The sequence below is a fragment of the Eublepharis macularius genome, chromosome 13, assembly GCF_028583425.1.
Source record: "Eublepharis macularius isolate TG4126 chromosome 13, MPM_Emac_v1.0, whole genome shotgun sequence".
Taxonomy (NCBI): domain Eukaryota; kingdom Metazoa; phylum Chordata; class Lepidosauria; order Squamata; family Eublepharidae; genus Eublepharis; species Eublepharis macularius.
In genome coordinates this window covers 18,037,992-18,060,431 of record NC_072802.1, presented here as the reverse complement: position 1 = coordinate 18,060,431, position 22,440 = coordinate 18,037,992, and the positions used below count along the sequence as shown (strand labels likewise).

General features: G+C 46.9%; 1 protein-coding gene across 1 annotated transcript; it reads right to left on the bottom strand.

The window, feature by feature from the left end:
• Window positions 1-19,719: 19,719 nt before the first annotated feature.
• On the bottom strand, window positions 19,720-20,887 carry LOC129340913 (probable G-protein coupled receptor 174). Its single transcript, XM_054995809.1, has one exon. It carries the CDS (start codon window positions 20,749-20,751, stop codon window positions 19,720-19,722), a length of 1,032 nt encoding a protein of 343 aa, XP_054851784.1. The 5' UTR covers window positions 20,752-20,887.
• Window positions 20,888-22,440: the final 1,553 nt, after the last annotated feature.

Below are 22,440 nucleotides of genomic sequence, written 5' to 3'. Positions count from 1 at the left end.
CCTTCCTACGGGAAGAAGGTTGTACTATCTTTCCGTACCTCGATGACTGGCTCATCGTGGCTGACTCAGAGTCTAGGCTGGTGCAGGACATTGGCTTGGTACTTAGCACGTGCCAACGCCTGGGGCTCCGGGTGAACTTGGAGAAATCCAAACTGGTGCCCAACTGCAAGGTGTCCTACATTGGTGCACTTTTGGACTCTGTGGAGGGTAAGGCCCTGCTCCCCTTGGAGAGGGCTCGGTCCCTAAGGGGTCTAGTGTCCATGTTTAAAAGGAACCGGTTCCAGTCTGTGCGCGCTATCCAGTGCTTACTAGGGCATATGGCAGCGGCCACCTCTGTGGTGCCTTTCGCTAGGCTGCGTATGCGCCCTCTCCAGAACTGGTTTGTGCGGAGGTACGATGCTCTACTGCACCCTCCGTCCCTCAAATTCTCTATCCCGAGGGTCATCCTCTCCTCCTTGGACTGGTGGCTGTCTGATGACAACTTGTTTAGAGGGACCCCTTTTGGGTATCAACACCATGACATCACGGTTACCACTGATGCCTCTCTGATGGGATGGGGTGCTTACTGTGGTGATGTGGCTGTGCAAGATGTCTGGTCTGACAGGGAAAAGACCCTCCACATCAATGTGCTTGAACTAAGGGCCATTCGTTTCGCACTTGTGTCTCTTACAGCACTGCTGAGAAATCGTCATGTCTTGGTGTAGACGGACAACACGACTGCCATGTACTACGTGAATCAGCAGGGGGGCACAGTGTCCATGGCCCTGTGCCGGGAAGCCACACTCACTTGGCAGTGGGCTATCAAGAACGGCGTGTCGCTCCGTGCTATACACGTGGCTGGGTCAGACAATGCCCGGGCAGATGCCCTCAGCAGGGTCCCTTTACTGGAACACGAGTGGGAACTGAACGTAGAGTACGTTGGGCCGATCTTCCAGATGTGGGGTCATCCAGTGATAGATGTGTTCGCCACTGCGGCGACCACCAAAGCCCACACGTTCTGTTCCAGGGCAGGGAGCGACCCCCTCTCTATTGGGGATGCCTTCCAGTTTACGTGGACGCAGGGCTTGCACTACATGTTTCCTCCGTTCCCCTTGATTCCCAGGGTCCTGTGCAAGATAGAGGAGGACGGGACGGACTGCATCCTAGTGGCCCCCTTCTGGCCACGGCAGGTTTGGTTCCCGAAGCTCCTGCGGATGTCCAAACGGACGTATGTGAGTCTGCCTCCTCGGCAAGACCTTCTCCTAAACGGGAGCCTGGTCCACCACGATCCCAGGCAGCTGCACCTAACGGCTTGGCGGATCGTTCCTCCCCGATAGGCTTTACTGACGAGGTACAGAGGGTCCTCCTGAATGCTCGTCGGCCATCCACTAGGCGCGCTTATGCGGCCAAGTGGCGCAGGTTTGAGCTCTGGGCACTTGCCAGAGGGGTGGTGCCTGACAGCAGTCCCTTGGGGGTTGTATTCGAGTATTTGTGCCACTTGCGTGGTATGGGCTTGAAGGTTTCCTCCCTCAAGGTCCACCTGGCAGCGATATCAGCTGCTCACACCCGAATTGAGGGTGCTACGGTGTTTTCTCACCCACAATCCCGCCAGTTCCTTAAGGGCATGTACAATCTTTACCCACCTGTGTCTGCGCCAGTGCCTCGGTGGTCACTGTCCTTGGTGCTCTCACATCTCATGTTGCCTCCATTTGAACCTATGGCTACATGCCCCTTGGATATGCTATCCTACAAGGTAGCATTCTTGGTGGCCGTCACGTCGGCCAGAAGGGTCAGTGAACTGTCTGCACTGCGGTCTGACCCTCCCTTTCTTGTGTTTCATCCCAACAAGGTGGTCCTGCGTCCCTGCCTTGAGTTCCTGCCCAAGGTGGTGTCCGCCTTCCACCTCTCGCAGGATATCTCACTGCCTGCATTCTTTCCTCAACCCTCCTCTAAGGGGGAAAAGGCCCTCCATACCCTAGACTTGAAGAGGGCCCTAGCCTATTACCTGGATAGGACGAAGGGATTCCGCTCCAGTCCTCACCTGTTTGTATGTTTTGGGGCCAAGGACAAGGGTAACAGGGCTTCCTCGCAGACCCTGTCTAGGTGGATTGTGACGGCCATTAGCAAGGCCTATTCCCTAGCAGGGGTGGCTTGCCCGCTTCATGTCAGAGCCCACTCCACGCGGTCCCAAGCATCCTCTTCGGCACTCCTCAGGGGGGTGCCCCTGGTTAACATTTGTAAAGCAGCCACATGGTCCTCTGCAGACACCTTTGTCAGGCATTACGCCGTTGATGTCAATGCGGAGCAGGATGTATCTGTGGCCAAGGCTGTCTTACACTCCCTCTTTTCCTGAGGGAGTTTTGGAATGACTTTCTTGGCGTACCTGCTGGGTACCCTTGAGTGAAAGTGTGTATATATGTACCTGGGGGTGTGTATATATGTAAATATTGAGTATTTATGTGTCCTTACACAGTATTTTTACATAGATGTATATATGCATATCTATTTATTGTTGATCTTGTTTGCTTAATAAAATTGTGTTGGACTTCACCCCCGCCTTCCTTATTGTGTGAAGCTTGGTACACTCCCATGTGTGGAGGCACAGAAGAACAAAGATGAAAACAGGGTTAACATACCTGTAACTTATGTTCATCGAGTTCTTCTGTGCTGACACACAACCCTCCCTCCTACCCCGCTGTGAACTCCAATGCACAATACTGTGTTGGCTGTAACGGAAATTGGTGTTTTTAAGGTGTTATGGCTGAAGTGTGTTGGTCAAGCGGCGGCAAGGGAGAACTGAGGGAAGGGGCCGTTGGTCGCTGGAGGATCACGTGACCGTTTGGGCGGGAAAACGGTCGCTGAGGCGCGCGACAAACGGCCCCTTCGGAGCCATGGAAGCTCTAGAAAATTCTCCGGCGGCTGGCCTGCGCCTGCGCAGTCCCCATGTGTGTCAGCACAGAAGAACTCGATGAACATAAGTTACAGGTATGTTAACCCTGTTTACTCCTTTTATTATTTTGGAGTTTTTTAACCTTTTTTTCTAATTTCAGGTTTTTCTGCATACCTGGGACATTTTTCAGGTGTGTAGGGAGATCTGTCCTGTCCATTCATGACTCTGGATTTAAGTATCCTCAGATTAGGAGCATTTGGCAATTAGTATATAAGGTGACCAAGGTGGGGTCGAGGATAAAAAAAGTGCATAGGCACCATGTCAGGTGTTTTCTTAAGTTAGCTGTCCAAATGAGGATATGGGAGACCAATGTACAAATTCCCACTCTACCACGATAACTGGACAACCTTGGGCCAGTCACTCACTGTCAGCCTATCCTACCTCATAGGATCGTTGTGAAGATGAATTAGTGGGAGAACCACTTCTGCTGGCCTGAACACCTTGCAGAAGACTGAGATAAACGCATGAGGTGGAAATGGTAAGTTTTTGCACGAGAAGCTGGAGAGCTGCATGGAACTGTGCCATGGGAGGTGGGCGAACCAGTAGCTGTGCAAAGTAATATGTTCTTGGTTTTAAAAAACCCCAATGGTTATGTTGTGGGCTTTACAATCATAGCCAGCAGTGTACTTGTGAAACCCGTTCTCTTCTGCTATGGCATGCCACATTGGTTCATATTTTTTTCTAGGCAAGTATCTTCTTGTCAGACCTCAAGTAAACTTGTGATGGGTGCTTGTCTATAAATAGTTGGGCTACTAACTTTTTCCTCTCTGTCTTTCTGGTTCATAAGTATAACTTTGAACCACACCACGTCCTCCAGCCAGGGCTTTACAGGGGATGCCTGTGTCAAAGGCAATGCTTTTAAGCAGCTTGCTGAGTCATGGCAGGCAGACCTACTGTTCCATATCTTTGTGAACGGGGGAAGTGATCCAGGGCAGGGGGGAAGGCTGCTTTCCCCAGCGCAAGCCCTCAGCGGGTTTTGGATATTCTGAGTAGCTTCATGAAGACTGGTATAGTACTGTTGCTAAGATAGGTTGGATACCACTTGGCTGGTAAACGCACTGTCACTCTCAACTCCCCACCCACAAGTATGAGGATAGTCTTACCTTACAGGCTTGTGTGGTGTAGTAGTCAAAGTGGTGGACTAGGATCTAGGAGACCAACATACCGCGATACGAGCTCCCTAGATGACCTGGGGCCAGTCCCACAGTCTCGGCCTAACCTACATCATGGCAATTTTAACCCAGGAAACTGAAAACACTGATCTGTGAAAGACCTTTCTATTTCAGGACATGAGTAAGCTAAGAATAAACAAAAATTCAGAGACAGAGCTGCACGGAGAGCTACATGGAAATACAAACATACACAAGGTTTCACAGATGCGGACCCACATCTCTGTTAACCTAAGAAGCTGACAAGATGCTAAGTGCCATACATGTATTCAGCACACATTAAATACCTTTTACAAATAAAAGAACTCTGATACAAGGACGATTCCTTTAGCTCTTGAGCTCAGATCAAAACAGAGTTCACTGTTCCTAGTTTTAGTAACCACACGGTTTTATTAGAACTCTGCATCTCTTGCTTAGGACAGAACATGAAATTTGCAATCTCTCGTGTTACATATGACAAGCATTTTGCAGGACAAAGAACTTGGTATGATATAGAACAAAGAACGTGGTACAGAAATTAAGATCAAAAAGAGTCCAGTAGCACCTTTAAGACTAACCAATTTTATTGTAGCATAAGCTTTCGAGAATCAAGTTCTCTTCGTCAGATGCATGGTACAGAAACTGGTCAAATATAGAAGAGGAGGGGGGAGAAGGGGAGGAGAGAGAAGATGCAGTTAGGGGGGGAGAGGGAGCCCCTAGCAAAGGAATGTTTTGGTTGCACCCTCCCTCTCCCCCCCTAACTGCATCTTCTCTCTCCTCCCCTCCTCCTCCCTCCTATATTTGACCAGTTTCTGTACCATGCATCTGACGAAGAGAACTTGATTCTCGAAAGCTTATGCTACAATAAAATTGGTTAGTCTTAAAGGTGCTACTGGACTCTTTGATTTTGCTACCACATACTAACACGGCTAACTCCTCTGCATCTATGACCATAGAAATTAAGAGATGTTACTATTAGACTGGCAACATCACCTACACAGGTTGTAGCAGGATAAAATGGAGAGTGTCCCACACAGTCCTTAGCTCCTTGGAGGGAAGAGCGTACTAAATGAATGTACTGAAAATGTACAAAATGATTTTCCTAATTTATGTGTATAAATAGGTTGATTTGCATATACAAGGAGAGAACCATTAGTCTTTCAAATGTCTTTGTCAGAGGGAAACATACTCAAAGCCTGAAGAAAAATAAGTTTTATATATTCTCCAGTGCCACTTTTTCATAATTGATGCAAAAGCAGGCATTCATTTCAACAATTGGGATCGGGGGAAATGCAATTTAAATCCAAACTGTGTGTTTGGAAATTTGATAACATCCCTACTGCGATGATGATGATGAAAAAGACAAATAACATTTGATTTATATACCACCCTTCAGGGCAACTTAACTCCCAATCAGAGTGGTTTACAAAGTGTGTTATTATCCCCACAACAATAATCACCCTGTGAGGTGGGTGGGGCTGAGAGAGCTCCGAGAAGCTTTGACGGACCCAAGGTCACCCAGCTGGCTCCAAGTGGAGGAGTGGGGAATCAAACCCGGTTCTCCAGATTAGAGTCCTGCCACTCTTGATGCGGAAGCAGTATCTTTAAAAGTCCTATTATGGGTACCTGCCAATAAGGTGTCTGAGAATATGGACTCCAAGGCACCTTAACCAGCCCCCCTTGCAGTCCTGAGTAGGCTGAAATGGGTGTCAATCATTTTGGACTCGTGACTATTCCCACATGTAGTGCTCTCCATTTGTATCCTACCTCTCTTTTAATGAATCTTGAACCACATATGTGGCGTTACCTTGTCCTGTACCCCTTGCCTGAATCATTTGACTGGCCCAAGCTCATACAATCTGAACTAAGAATCCCGCCTCCCAATTTTGGAAAATGTCCAGTATGATTCAAACATCCCTGTTTCAGTGTCTCCCTTGTGAGAAATGAACCCGAATGTTGTTTTCTCATCAGTTGCCTTGCAACATTTAAAACGAACGCCCTTTTTTCCAGTATTACTTTTACACAGTCTTATCAGTTGGGTGTAACATGCGATTGGTGTAAAATGGCATGGGAGAAACATTGAATGGGGCGAACAAAATGACAACATTTGCAAACCAGAAGAAATGAAAATGGTGGTCTCTGGCTCGTGAGGGTGATTTGGCTACATCCTCCAGGGCTGATTCAGCTGATCTCACTGGCTTGGCCGGTATCCTCTTGCTCCTTCACTATGTCTTATGTGACCCTTCTCAAGCTGGAAGAGGATGACCATTTCACATAGGAGTGTACCATTCTTAGGGTTTATGGCTGGCTCCCCAACGTGGTGCCCACCAACACCTTTCCTGGTGCCCACCAAGTGTTTTTAGAAAGCATGTCTGGCCAGGGGGGCCTTTTGCCCAACAAGGCTTCTGATTGGCCATAGGAGTATCGATTGGCTGAGAAATTTTTAAAAAATATTGCCTTGACAGAAGCTGCTTTCACGGCACAATGATCTCCACTGTGCAACTGAAGGTAAGCTGTAGCAGCCATTTTGTAGCTGGCTGTGTCTCCTGTGGCAGCCATTTTGTGGCATCCATATTGCTGCACCTACCATGCTGTGTCAGAATTCCAAATGTGCCCGCAAGCTCAGAAAAGTTGGAGACCCCTGGTGTAGGGGCATGTCTCCATGACACTGTATCTCTTCGGCGTGCACAAGCTCCCTGGCTGAATCTCTAACATCTCTAGTTCAGTGATGTGAATGACCTTGACCCAAGACCTGAGCCAACTGCTGCCAGAATAGACAAGTTTGCCGTTAATAGTCCCCGGATCTGACTCTTGCCAAATGAGCTCTCCGTATTCCTTGGCCAGCAGTCTTCAACTTTTTCAGACTCGAGACAGAGCCACTTTTAACCCTGCCCCTGGATGTTTTATACAGATCTTTATTGCATGTGAAGAAGGCCCCAGATTTCAGATGCTCTATAGAAGTGAAGATTTTGCAGTTCATTTTGGGTGGCCTGTGTGTGGAGGCTGTGATTTGCTTCCTTTTATTTATATTGCTATTTTGAGTCTGGTTGATCAGAAAAGAGCATGATATAAATATCTGAATAAATAGTTTCTTGAATATATGGCTACAGTCAGATAATAGGCATTCGCATGAAAATATATGACCAGTCAATTGGCTATCATCTCAACTACAGTTCCCATTGTCCCCTCGGTCTCCTCACACACACGCACTGTGATGCATAGCCAGGGCTTTTGGGGGGGGGGGGAAGAGGTGGTGGAACTCAGTGGTGGAACTCAAGACCGCACAATTACGTCACATTGAGTCAGCTGGAACAAGGGGGGAGTTTTTTAAAGTATAAATAACCCTCGGCAAAAATGGTCACATGACCGGTGGCCCCGCCCCCTGATCTCCAGACAGAGGGGAGTTTAGATTGCCCTCCGTGCATTGGCGCAGAGGGCAATCTAAATTCTCCTCTGTCTGGAGATCAAGGGGTGGGGCCACCAGCTATGTGACCATTTTCAAGAGGTGCTGGAACTCCGTTCCGCTGTGTTCCCACTGAAAAAAAGCCCTGTGCATAGCTAAAGACACACACACTTGACTGAAGACACAAGACTTCAAGTGTGTGGATTAAATTAATTTTTTATTTTTGGCTGATCTGCGTCTTCAAAACTTAGCCTGGAGACAATGGAAGCTATAAGAACGGCAATTCAGATTGGTTGAGAGGAGATTTCTGTTTGTAGCGAACAATTCCAATAAGAAAGAAAAATGGGAGGAAACTTAAGAAGCCAGGGTGGCTTCTAGGGTTCCCATTCCCCTGCCCAGAGCGGGGGATCCTCTGATCCAACCCTTCCCCACCATGCCCACTTACTTAGCCAGCAGGGGGCATGCTCCCTGGGATGCCCCCTCCCCAGGCGGTGCGGTGTGCTCTCGCACTGCGAGACCGGGCGGTGGTGGCAAGAGCAGGCCACTCTTGCTGCTGCTGGAGCCCATTCTCTCCGCCACCGTCTCTTTGCACCCAAGAAGAGTGGACCGTGGATGCACTGAGAGCAGCCCATGTCAGCGAGGAAAGGGCACCCTTTGACCCTCCCCACGTGATGATGTCACTCCTGAAAGTGACATCATCACGCTAGCTGGGAGTGTGCGAGAGAGAGAGAAGAAAAAAGATGGGGGTAAGTGGCTAAAAATCCTCTGCTGGGATCGAGACTAGACAACTGCAATGTCCTCAGATAGGTCTCCCCTTGAAGTCAACTCAGAGAATCCAGCTGGTTCAGAATAGCACTGCTTGGTTATTACCAAGAGCCCGATGGTGCACATATATCATTCCCATTCTGCAGTCATTGCATTGGCTACCCATCAGTTGCTGGGCTCAGTTTAAGGCTTTGGCTATTGCTTTCAAAGCCCGTCATGGCCTTGTCCACTCAGATCTGCAGCACCACCTCTCTCCCTATGCTCTACCACTGCAGCTTCGCTTATGTGAACACGGCCTTCTGCAGATACCGTCCTGCAGTTTTCGGCTGCTGCCTGTGTATGTGTATTCTCTATGGTTGCCCCCCTCACCTTGTGGAATGGCCTGCCTGAAAAGGTCGGGAGCTCTCCCACTCCCTTGGCTTTCTTCCGCAAACTGTATGTCATGTACGCCTGCCTGCAATACATGCCATGAGTGTGCTGTGTGCTGCCTAGTAGTCCTCTGACACTGTGAAGAGTTCTGAGTGCCTTTCAATGCCTGTTGTTTAGAAGCGCACTGGGTTATCTTTGCTTTGAAGTAAAACACTCTCCCGGAGAAGCAAAATACTGTTACTTGACGGCAAGCGGCCTTGAGCCCTGCTGCACCCAACACAAACGGGGCTTCTCCTGGGAATGGGGATGAATTCATGCTTACTCTGTACTCTGTAGATGTAGTCTAAACTGTGACGATTTTCGTCTCTGGTGTTTGCGCCAGAATTTCAACGGGTTACTAACCTGGGGGTGGGACTTTACTGTATAACTAACCGTGCTTTTCCTGTACACGTCACTTCTGCCAATTCCACTGTCTGATCAGCCTGAGGAGATGGATCTTGAATAAATATTACTTCAACCAAATCACCTGTGTGTTTGCTGTGGAGAACTAAGGGACCTAACTTCCAGGGGCTGACACTGCGCAAAACTGAATTCTTCAGGAGGGTTTTAAAACTCAGATAAAAGGGCTGTACTGTATGAAATGGCTCAGAGAGAAGCTTTAGGGAAAGGGTAGAGACTGTAGTTTGTACTACTGGGGATTGTCTGTTGATGCAGATATGCTTCTACTGGGTAGTTTCCACATTGTTTTAATATGTCAAATTACTTCTGTTTTCCTTTAATGATATTTTATCTCTGTATTCAGAACTTGCTTGTTTTCGAATTCTGCAATCTGGACCCTATTTTATTGTTTATCTAATATCCCAGCCGTTGGTTTTATTGACCTATACTGTGTAATCCGCCTTGAGTCTCAGTGAAAAAGGTGGACTATAAATAACATATAAAGATAAATTAGAGGAAACCATTCTTCTTATGCTGGCAGAAGCTTTGTTAGTTTTTAAGGGGTCCCTGGACTCCTGTTTCATTTTACTGCTACAAAGTAACAGGCATACTCATCTGGAATGCTCATTTCCACTGGATCTCAGGAGAGGTTAAAAGACTTCCATCTGGGATTTTTGGGAGGAGTCCCAGTTTATGAAATGTGGGCGTGGCACAGGATTCCGATTGGGCTGAAGGATTTTAAGTTCCCTCTACCTTCCGAAAATCACTGATCACCCAATATGAAGCTGGGAAGCAATTTTAAGCAAGGCCAGACTGGCTGGTGCCTCAGCATTGTGTATGTTTGTGTGGTGTGAGCAGGGCTTTTTTTCAGGGGGAACGTGGGGGAACGGAGTTCTGGTACCTCTTGAAAATGGTCACATGGCTGGTGGCCTCGCCCCTGATCTCCAGACAGAGGGGAGTTGAGATTGCCCTCCGCGCCGAGGGTAATCTCAACTCCCCTCTGTCTGGAGATCAGGGGGCGGGGCCACCAGCCATGTGACCATTTTCTCTGAGGGCAACCCACTGAGTTCCACCACCTCTTTTCCCAGAAAAAAAGCCCTGGGTGTGAGTGTGTGTGTGTGATGGCTGCCTTCCTGTGACACACGGTATCTATCACTCCTCTGAGCCAACTAAGCGTGCTCCTTCTTGCCCTTGCATATTTTTGGTTGTTTTTCTTTTGCAGCTGAGCATTTCACACTTTTTGTATCTCTCCGTTTGCCTATCACGGTGGTGGTTCTTTCACCTTTTGCTTCCACTGTGGTTTCCGCTTGCCAGTTATTCAGGCGACAGAAGAGAAATGGGTGTGAGCAGAATGAAACAAGAGCTATCTGTGTCAACATCGCCTGTTCACAGGCGGCTTGGAACAGGTGTTTGCATTCCTGTTTCGAAATGCCTCTAGTCAGAGATACGATGATGTGGGAGGTGGGGGACGTCCAGGGTGAATGCAAGCCAGCCTCCGTCCGAATGCGAGTAGTCAAGTACTGAATTTACTCAGTGATATGCTACTAAAATCAAGTGTTGGGGAAAAACAGATTTGAAAATGGCCAAGTAATAAATTTCAGACAAGTTGTACATTTTTGTACCTGTAGACACATAAGAAACTGACGAGTTTCCCTTTCACAGAATCAGATCCTCCAAGAACTACCTCCATCAACCAGGAAAGTATGTCTGCATGGGTGGAAGTCTTTCTCCAAAGAGAGTCAAAGGATCCAGCCCCTAGGCTATCCCTGTTCCCTGGAACTTATTGATCATTTTATCTTCCCCTATTCTGTTTTATTGTTGTTCTATAACTATTTGATTTGTGTCTTACCCTTTTGTCAAAAAGGGGTCAGGAAAATAGTTCTCTCGTCCTCCATTTTATTTGCTCCGTGATGCTGTGAGTAGGGTTCCCAACCTCCAGGTCATGGCTGGAGATCTCCCAGAATTGCATCTGATCTCCTGGAGAAAATGGCTGCCATGGAAGGTAGCATTATACCTAGCTGAGGCCCCTCCCCTCCCCAAACCCTGCCCTCCCCAGGCTCCACCCCCAGAATCTCCAGGAATTTCCCAACCCGGAGCTGACAACCCAACCTGTGAGGTAGGTTATGCTGACAGAGTTCAACACTTCACTCAGCTTTGGAGTGCCCTGGGTGACTTTACGCCAGTCACTCAGGGCCATGGGTGAGGATGTTGCCATTTTAAAGGGATTTAGAATGGCCATGAGGGCCCAATCACCGCATCCTTGTGGCAGCACCCTTTGTTCCGACCCATGGATGCCACCATGTCTAGTTGGACCCTGAGTGACTAGCCTGAGTTGAGCCTGGAAGTCTGTGGACCAGGTCCAACCCTATAACCCAGAGGTATTCAGTGGCTCAGGAGCCACACATGGCTCTTTGACATGCTTCCGGTGGAGCTTCTGAGTACCATTCTCCAATGTGGCAGCCACTCCATGTTCCAAGAATGTGAGCAAGGCCAGGGCTTTTTTTCAGCTGGAACGTGGGAGAACGGAGTTCCGGAACCGCTTGAAAATGGTCACATGGCTGGTGGCCCCGCCCCCTGATCTCAGGACAGAGGGGAGTTGAGATTGCCCTCTGCGCCGCCGAGTGGCGCAGAGGGCAATCTCAACTCCCCTCTGTCTGGAGATCAGGGGGCGGGGCCACCAGCCATGTGACCATTTTCTCCGAGGGCAACCCACTGAGTTCCACCACCTCTTTCCCCAGAAAAAAAGCCCTGGGCAAGGCCATTGCCCAGTAGGGTTTGTGGTAGGGAGGTGGCTGCCCCCTTGAAACAGCTGCTGCTGGAAGGACCAAAGAACATCCAAGCTGCAATCCTCATGCCAAGCATGGAAGTAAAGGGCCAGTCCTTTCCAATCACCCTCTGTCCTCCTCTGCAGAGAAGAGAAAGTTGTAACATCGTCATCAAGGCAGCCACACACCGCCACCACACCAGGACAGTGGCCGTTTTACTCCTTAGCTTGGAGACTTTGTTTAGAACACTCATGGCAGGGGGTGGGGGGTTGGGACTAGGGTTGCCAGGTCCAAGTTGGGAAATTCCTGGAGATTTGGGGGGTGAAACCTGGAGAAACTTGGAGAAAGAGGGGTTTGGGGAGGGAAAGGACCTTGGCATGGCATAATTCCGTAGAGTCCACCCCGCAAAGTAGCCATGTTCTCCAGGGGAACTGATCTCTGTGGCCTGGAGACCAGTTGTAATTCCAGGAGATCTCCAGCCACTACCTGGAGGCTGGCAACCCTAGGCTGAGGGCGTCCCTGTAGTGAAATGTCCAAGCACCGTCTGCCTTCTTTCTCTTTCCCCAGCATGAGGCACAGCAGGTTCGTGCAGCTGCTGGCCAGATCCAAGCAAGTGGGCTCTTCAACGAAAAGCCAGGCACTTCGCCCACCCTGTGATAGTCATGTGGCTCTTCAGTTGATGGTAATTGTGAATGTGACTCTCCACAAGCTATGGAGTGAATACCGCTGCTCTAACCACAATGCAATACTCTCTCTCTCTTGTTAAAAGTGTTATCCTGCATTTTTAGTCACCTTGCAGGTTTTCAAGTGAAATGGGAGGGGGGGTACATTCTTTTAAAATAAGCGTAACCTATCAATATAAGCCAGATGTTTCCTTATGGTTACTTCAGACACCAACTGTTCCTATTTACTGGAGCCTGTCCCTGATTCCAGCGTACACTGCCCTGTCCTATCCTGATTTTGGCTCCTGGTAAGACTTTGGGTGCGCCTTTAAAAAATGTCTGTTACACTTTTTCCATTCCTTCCTCCCAGCATCCAGATTGTAAATATTATCAAATATGATAGAACAGCTACAAATGCATGCATAAGAAGAACTAGATCCATTGTAAGAGGGACCTGTCTGTGAAATACTTTTTCTTTAAGTTAAAACCTAGAGGCTCAAAAATGGCAGAAACGTAAAAAGAGAGCAAGAGAAAAATGTTATATTCAGTTTACTTTATGAATCTACTTCATACGCCGGCATAGGTCAGGCTCTTTCAGAGTCAGAAAAAACAATGGCCGTTTCCACACAGCTTACCTTATTCTGCAAAATAGTGAAATCTCGCGCAAAATCGTGCGAGAAGATGCTGCTATCGCGTCTTCTTGCATGATAACAGCGTCTTCTTGCGCGATAACAGCGTCTTCTCGCGAGATTTCGCTACTTTGCAGAATAAGGTAAGCCATGTGGGAAAACGGCCAATGTGTAATGGGGCAGCAGAACTCAAGCAGAGAAGGATGTGATAAGCATATGAAGGTGTTGCTGTGTATATCTGTCAAATGTAGGAAGGTAGGAGAGGTGTGGAAGAAGGGCTGAAATAGCCTTAAGCAGGGCTTTTTTTCTGGGAAAAGAGGTGGTGGAACTCAGTGGGTTGCCCTCGGAGAAAATGATCACATGGCTGGTGGCCCCGCCCCCTGATCTCCAGACAGAGGGGAGTTGAGATTGCCCTCCGCATTGCTGAGCGGCGCAGAGAGCAATCTCAACTCCCCTCTGTCTGGAGATCAGGGGGCGGGGCCACCAGCCATGTGACCATTTTCAAGAGGTGCCGGAACTCCATTCCCCTGCATTCCTGCTGAAAAAAAGCCCTGGCCTTAAGACTGGTTATATAGCCCTGAACTGGACAACTCCCCCCGTCTCCTGCATATAATACCAGACCCGGATGCTTTCTGGCGTGATTTGTGTCTTTTTCCCCAAGTGAATCACATCAACATTTACCATGCAAATGAGCCTGCACAGCCCCTCCTCCGCTCTGAAAAAGTCCCTCTTAACCACAGCTGAGTATAGTTTGGGCTTTTTAAAAAATGTGCCAAGAGATGCAAAATGTTGCACAAGCAAGCTGAAATTTCTGTCTGTTAAGCACGTTTGCAAAACTGGGAGCATTTCTTCTACTGGTTACCGGCAGTTGTGAACAGCTCTGGGAAACTGGGAATCGGCATCTGAGTTGGCAGAAGTTTTTTTTGTCAAGTATATACTCCCAACTCAGTTCTGAGCTTATTATTGCAAATGTACTAGTAGCTTTTTTTCCAAAGTGTACGAACTGTGAGCCAAAAATACCAGCTGAACTGAAAATCTGTTAAGAGCCATCGTAAGCCTTTCCCAGACCAAACATTACATGACAGTAAAGGCCTAACTACAGCTTATGTTGTTTCTGGGTCTACCTAGAGTCCTATCTAGGGTTGCCAGCTCCAAGTTGAGAAATTCCTGGAGATCTAGGGGGTGAAACCTGGAGAAACCTGGAGAAAGTGGGGTTTAGGAAGGACCTTGGCATGGCATAATTCCATAGAGTCCACCTCCCAAAGTAGCCATTTTCTCCAGGTGAACTGATCTCTTGTAATTCCAGGAGATCTCCAGCCACTACCTGGAGGCTGGCAACCCTAGTCCTATCATACCAGATGTTCCAAACCAGAAACTCCCAGCAGTTTTTTCAACCCAATTCCCAGGCAACCCAATTCCCAGGCCCATGCCTGGAGGTTGGCAACCCAATTTCAGGTGAGGAAAACAGGTCAGTAGAGGTTTCTGTCCCTTCTCCCGGAGGGTCATAGTCCAAATGGGACCCTCTGTGGTGCTGGTGGAAAGTGCTGTCAAGTCGTAGCCAATTTATGACGACCCCTGCTGGGGTTTTCAAGGCAAGAGACTTACAGAGGTGGTTTGCCATTGCCTGCTTCTACATAGCAACCCTGGTTTCCTTGCTAGTCTTCCATCCAAGTGCTAACCAGGGCCAACCCTGCTTAGCTTCCAAGATCTGAGAATATAGGGCTAGCCTGGGCAGGTTAGGGCACAGGGATCTTTGCCTATTGAGAACTAGGTTGGGCCAGAAGCAGAATCACCCAGAGATCATCAGACATTTGAGAGCAAAGAAAAAGACGATTCTGACAAGGCGTATCCCATTCTCTCCACTCGTGCCTGGGCAGAGGTGGATCTACTGTGAAACGAATGGCGCTTAAGCTTCAGGGCCCCAAATCCTAGAGGGCCCCTGAAGCAATTTTTTTTTAATGAGTGAATTTTTCAACAAAAATTAATGGAGTTTTTAAAAGAGTTTGTTATTAAAATAAGGCTATTTTAGTGATAGAATCATAAGCCAATGGGTTGAAGTTCTTAATATTGCCCTTAGAATGGAGCATGCTCAGTGTTGTAGCTTCCCCTAAAGTGTGCTGGTTGTATCCAGCAGCCTAGCCGTTCAGCCTGGCCCGGGAGGAAACAACAGCACCATAAGGGTGGGGGAAGGCCTGCACAGATCTTGTTTCAAGGCCTGCTTTGGATTATTGCAGGTAAATGTTGGCAACCTGTGTAGTTATTAGAGACTAGCAACAGAGCACGTTGTGAAAGTAAATACAACGGGTTCTAGCGGTGGGCCCTGGGCCCCGCTGCCACCATGGAGGTGGTGGGAAGGCCACGTGGGAGCGCTCCCCCATGCTGCGGTTCTCCACCAGCTCCACAGGCAGGCCTCTGAGGGACCGTGGAGAAGGAAGGGAGACGCAATGTGGCCTCACTGCCACTGCAGAGGTGGTGGGAAGGCCACACGGGGGCCCTCCTCTGCACTGTGCCTTCCCGCCAGCTCTGCAGGTAGGCCTCTGAGGAGCTGCAGAGCCAGTGGGGAGGCTGTGCAGGAGGGCTTCCCTGTGCTTCGCCTTCCTGCTACTTCCCAGGCTGGCCTCTGAGGGGCTACGGAGCAAGGGGGAGGCCGCACAGGAGGGCTCCCCCATGCTTTGCCTCCCCACCATCTTTGTGGCCCCTCAGAAGCCTGCCACTGCTAACTCAGTTTTTATCCTGGCGCAGGCGCATCGCAGGGCCCTCAGTGCGCCTGCACCAGAATAAAAAGTAAGTCGTCGGGAATATGGCTTGGCTTTTATGTTTAAAGATTCTATGATGCATCATGCATGTATACAACATTTCCATAATTTTCATCCCCCTTAACTTGGAAACTATAAAGCCTAGCCTAGGGAATTTTTATTCACACAAGTGACTTTGACCTGTGAGATAATCCAGTACAGCAATTTTAATCAAAACCTGAGATGTGGTTAAATTTTTTAAAAATTTGTAGTGATCTGCCATGGAACAACTCCATTGAAGAAGATAATAGTGGTTACCCAGACCTCGTTGCTGTTGGGAAGGGGCTCACTGTATGACCCATTTTCAAGGGCTCCACCTCACCACCCCGTTCTCTGCCATTTGGGCCTCGAGGTCCTTGCGAGGGCAGCAAAGCCCTTTGGACCTTGTTGGATGTTGCCCTGTTGTTGCTGGTTGCAAAGGGGGCCCCATAACAGTTCAAGCTTCAGGGCCCCCAAAATGTAGATCTGCCCCTGTGCCTGGGGAAAGGTAGAGCTAAGGAAGTGGAAAGATGCATTTCCATTTGTTTTAAATAAATTTGTTTTGCAGATGACCAAAGTAAGTACAGTATATATCCACTCAGATGTTTAATCAAACGTTAAACTGTGTTTCACAGAGCATCACTGGGTTTATTATAAGAAAAATAAAACATGTTTTTTATAAATTATTTCCATCAGGAATTTTAAATTAACATTTGAACACTTCACAGTATTTTTGGCATGTACAAAAAACCAAACACAACACGCAAGAGAGCCTCGTATCGGGGTACTGTTTAAGGAGGTTCCCTGCCCTGCTCTGTGCTGCAGGCCACCTGTGATTATTTCTTGGTCTTGCTGAACCATTCTGTCCACTGACTGACCATTAGGAATGAGCAATGTCCAAGTGCCAAGCCGTTCTCTTAAATAATCGTTCTGGGGTCTCAAGTCCTCTGATTCCATTATAGTGGACTCTATATGAAGGGAATAATAATAATGAGCACTCATTCTCTCATAAGCAGTAAGGTGTTTGCAGATATATGCACAATGGAGAATCTGTGATTTCTGAATGATTTTTCCAAGAGATCTTTACCGTTAAACGAGGTCATGCCCACAAGGTTAGTAAGGGTAGACACATTTGTGCAAGATAGGTCTAACAATGTAGCTATGGTGGTTAAATAGAACTTTCCTTATCAGAGGAAATATACTTCTGAATATCCATTGCTGGGGGAGACTACAGTGTCTAGGGGGTATTTTCCTTCATGCAGGACTTGGAAGCTTTCTGGCACAATCTCAATAGCCATGACAATAAACAAAGTGCTAGACTAGCCCGTTGGTCTGGCCCTGAAGGGTTGATTTCTGTTCTAGGATGCAATCAGTAATAGAGTTGCGAACGGCCTGAATTTTTTAAAAAAGGTTTCAATAGAGGCTTAATGGGATGCTATTTACCAGGCAATGTCATTTACCTTCATGCCATGAAAAGCCCATTTCTACACATTAATTGTCTATTACAGGAACCGGACAATTTTCTCCAGACCTGCTGGCAACCCTAATCCATAATACTCCTTTGCCTTTCCAGAATATGTATGTGAGACAGAAAATGCATGGGAAATACATAACTGCTTCTTTTCCCTAATGGATTAAGCGAATCACTTTGTAACCCCACCCCATCGATTAAAATTCGGTAGGGCATCTGGAAGTCAGATAAAGCCGCTTCCTTGAGCCTGTAGTCCCCATTTGGCTGTTCCAGGACCAACCCCCCCCCCCAAATAGGATTAAATATGCAGGCAAAAGGCATGAATCTGTTTTTGTTTGGTTGAAAACACTGCTGTTCAGTACCATCAGCCTTGCCATATTTAATTATGAGGTATAAAAATAACCCCAAAGGAAATGCTGTTAAAAGACATAGGGTTGTTTTTTTTTTGCAATGTGCAGGTTTACTGAGAAGAAAGTCCTGCTGACGTCAAGGGATGCGATCCCAAGGACGCATGAGATTGCAGCCTTAATTTGAACAGTTGTAAAAATCTGGCCACAAACTCCTCCTGCTGAAATCTCTTGTCCCCCCCCATCTGAAATGGTGCTGCCTGCCGTAGACGTGTTAGTGTGCATATCCAATACTCTCTCATTTTCATTATCTATGAAGGTGGTGGTTAAGCATGTACAACCAAGCTCATCTTCCCTGAAAACATAATGTTGGCTGCAGTCATAAAAACGCTTTCCTGCGAATAAGCCCCATTGAATTGAATGGTCTTACTTCTGAATAAGCCTGCTCCCTCATTGCTTTTGCTTTAAAATCCTTTATCATATTTCTTGAAACAAGTGAAATCAGCTAGTAACATTTTAGCAGGCTTTACACAATCATCCAAGGGACCTGTTTTTTTTCTTTTACCTTCACTGGAATAAACGAACCCTGAATTCGCTTGAGTGTCTGGTTTGTTTTAAACTTTCAGGAAAGAAATCAGAGGTTAAAACGGGCCGTTTCTGCATGGCTTACCTCAACCCGGAATGCTGCGCAACATGCCGGAAAAAACGTGAAAGTTTGCATTTTCTCGCACAAGTTTTGCGTGATGTTGAGCAACATCGTGCAAAATTCGTGCGAGAAAACACGATCTTCCGTGGTTTTTTTGACATGTTGTGCAGCGTTCCGGGTTGAGGTAAGCCATGCGGAAACGGCCCTTGACTGCCCTTCTACATGTGGAGTTTTGTGGATTGGGTAAGTGGATTTGTGGGCGTGGGTGTGAGAGGGCAACCTCTCATTTATGTGAAAATGGGCACTAGCTATGTAGGAGTCTGATAATCAGTCTGAATGTGTTTCTGTCTTGATGTATCACATGTGGTAGTAGTAATGCATGGTACTTCCTTTGCATTTGAGTATCTCTGGAATGAACTCCAGGAAAAAATAGCACAGATAAGAAATGTTCTATTGAAAGGAGTGTGAAGGTGTCATATAGAGAACGGGACATATCACGAGAGCTGTGAAGATCGATTATAGTAGCCCCTTTCACAGACTCTTAATCTTTTGATAATAGGAAATAATTCTCCTTCCAGATCTAAGACATTTAAGAGATGGTCAATTTTGTCTCCATCTAATGCTCTTAAAAGGCCTTGAGGATGCATCTGGATATAGGCTTCCTCATATGGACTGGGATCTCCAAGGATGCTACAGCCACTGCTTTGGGTGGTAACCTCGATGACCATGGACAATACATGTGCCACGTGATCTTGGCAACTGCAGTCTAAGAAGTGAACATTGTATCTATGGAAAACCTGGGCTATTCTTCAAATATAGACATGTTTTCAGGAATCATTACCTGAATTTAAAAAATGATTACATGCACTGGCCTTGGGTTACTTTTTGGATAAACGATACTGTCAGTTTCTGTGTGCGTGTCTAAAGTGCTGTCAAGTTGCAGTCAACTTATGGCAATCCCACAGGTTTTCAAGGCAAGAGACATTCAAAGATGGTTTGCCACTATCTGCCTCTGCATAGTGACTCTGGACTTCCTTGGTGAACTCCCGTCCAAGTAAAAACCGGGACCAACCTTGCTTAGCTTCTAAGTTCTGACATGATCAGACTAGCCTGGGCCATGCAGTTTAGGGCACTGTAACTTTAGCCTGATGTTACCTTTCCAGAATGGAATCAAATATAATTTTTGAATACTCTTTAAAACAGTAGTCCCAGGGGTTTGGGGGAGGGGGAAAGCATGTGCAAGCAAAAGGTGACATTTATACTCAACCAGTCAAGTCCTTAAAGGCAATCAATATGCAGATCAGAAAGGAATCCAAAGCGTTATCCTTGCCCTATCAGTAGGAATTTGAGCCCATGGCGTTATGATAAACCATTTAAAAAGTACAATACAGATGTTCCAACTTGCATGCTGTGGCATTGCTCTCTGTGGATCCGTTGGTTTTTCCACAGTGTGTATTATGTAATTGAATGCTGTCTTGTAAGTCTTGTCTTGAAAGTCTCCTTCGGAACTCGTCTGTTGTAAAGTAATAAATGACAGGGTCGAGGCAAGAATTTAGGCTGGCGATACACAAGGCTATCGGGTGGAATATCAAAATCATCTTTCGAGCATAACAGTCTTTGATTTTTTGGGCTTTCACAAAGAAATCTAAAGGGAAGCTGATGTGGTACGGGGCAAAGCAAATCAGAAAGACCACAGCACAAGTTAAGATCATCTTCAGTGCTTTCTTTTTCTCTCCAAGGTCCTGGGAAAGGGAATTGTTTTCTCTTAGAGATAAGACAGTCTTCCATGTACAATACAGAATAATAAACAAAGGGGTTACAAACCCAACCAGTTCGCCAAGGGTCATCATGGTGATGGTCGCCGTACTATCAACAGCCTTGACTGGAAGATCCACAAAGCATTTGTTGCTGCTGTGAGTCTCATTAGAAGTAAGTCGTAGAAGAGGGAAAGGCAAACAACCGATACAGACGATGACCCACCCAACGATACTAATGTAGACATCATAGATGCGGTTGCAGTCGCTGAACTTGAAGGGGTACATGAGGAACAAGAAACGCCTCACGCTGATGCATACCAAGAAATAAATGCTTGCGTACATGTTGACATATTTAAGGTAGAAGCAAAACATGCAGACCCCATTGCCAAAGTGCCAGCTTTCTGATAGGTAATAGAAAATTCTGAGAGGCAATGATAAAACTTGTGCTAAATCTGCAATTGCAAGATTGATCATAAAAATGACTGCTCGTTTTGTTTCTTTCATGTACCCGTAAAATACCCAGAGTGCTAGAATGTTCCCTATCAGTCCAGGAACCAAGATGATCGTGTACATGATGGCGTAGAAGCGCTTAGAAAAGTCATTATCTCCATTGCAGTCTGAGGTATTCGTTGCCATGTTTGTTTTCATGGAGTACCGAGGGGTCAACACACCAATGGAAGTGTAATTGATAGAAGATTCTGCTACCTTGAAATCTCATGGAGAGGAAATAAGGACACAGGGCATCTCGGGAAGCTGCAAATGGAAGTTCTGCTTGGTGTCTGCCTTTTTTGCATTCTCTCGAAGTTTTGTGGAACTGACAATCTGACCAAGTCAAAGTATCCTTGGAGATTAGAAATCAGGTATTCTTCCTGCAACTCACAGGCTTTCCAAAGTGAGTCAGCACCTGGCCCAGAGATAGCAAGCCGCACACGATAAAGGCGATCATGAATGAAGCAAGCATTAACCAATGAGCTGGAGCGGCAATGACAGGAAGAGTTTCTGTCCCGTTGTGAGCACCTCCTTCATAGCTGGCGTTCTGCAGCAAATGATGGCTGTACACCTACAATGGTAGAAACAAACAAAAATTTACTTGGCTTGTTTACATAATCCAAAAGCAGATTTTTTCCCCAGATAGATGATAATAAAAGCCAGTTTGGTGTAGTGGTTAAGAGCGGCAGGACTTATATCTGGAGAACTGGGTTTGATTTCCCACTCCTCCACTTGAAGCCAGCTGGGTCAGCTTGGGTCAGTCACAGCTCTCTCAGAGCTCTCTCAGCCCCACCCACCACACAGGGGTGATTGTTGTGAGGATAATAATAACATACTTTGTAGACCACTCTGAGTGAGCATTAAGTTGTCCTGCAGGGCAGTATATAAATTGAATGTTATTGTTATTATTATTATAATAGTATTATAAAATGCTCTATACCAGGACAACACATTCCACGAAGTCTCAGAACAAGCACAGACACAACAAACAATGGCCCCCAGCCAAATATGTAGCATGATTCATCTGGCTGTGGTTCTTTACAATATCGAAAGGGGAATTCTCATGTCTGTACACAAATCCAGTTCTGCCGCTACATTCAGAGGTAGCAAATCTCCAAAAAAGACCAATGACAGAAGACGACATCATGGGGAAGCCTTGGCCTCTAAGCTCTGTTTGTTAGTTCTCCAGGATAATGGATTGGCTGTTGTGCGAAACAATTTGCCAAGCAAGATGGACCACTGATTTGATCTAGTAGGGTTCTTCTTATGTTAATTTGGCACCCACCAAGGCCAGCCTCCCAGCAGCCATTGAGTTGGATTCCACAGATCAGTTCCACTAACGGTAGCACTTTCCCCTGGAGCAAGAACGTTTCTTCTGATGCAAGATCCATTTTAGGATTGCCAACTCTGGATTGGGAAGTTCTTGGAGATTTGGGAGTGGACGGCAGGGTTTGGGGAGGGGAGGGATCGTAGCAGGGTATGATGCCATATGGTCCACCCTGCAAAGCAGCTGGTTTCTTCAGGGAACTGATCTCTGTAGTCTGGAGAGCAGTTGAAATTCTGGGAGATCTCAAGGCCCCTCCTGGAGTTTGGCAACCCTAATCCTCTAGCATCAGGGGAAGGCTCCTTGCGTTTGTGGAAAGAACTACCAATAGTGGGACAGATCCTGAAAACCCATTGTAATTTGGATTACATTTTGGCTCCTGGTAACCTTTTTGGGAGCCCAGGACCTGCCTGCCAACTCACTTTTTATTGCTATGATGACTTTAAGAAGACTATTCTTTTCTGTCTGTTTACAAAGTTCATGAAATGGCTTGCACCAGTAAAAGAATGAAACCACAGTTTTAA

Coding starts and splice junctions, on each gene's coding strand:
- LOC129340913 (XM_054995809.1), bottom strand. CDS start 20,751: ATGAAAACAAACATGGCAACGAATACCTCAGACTGCAATGGAGATAAT.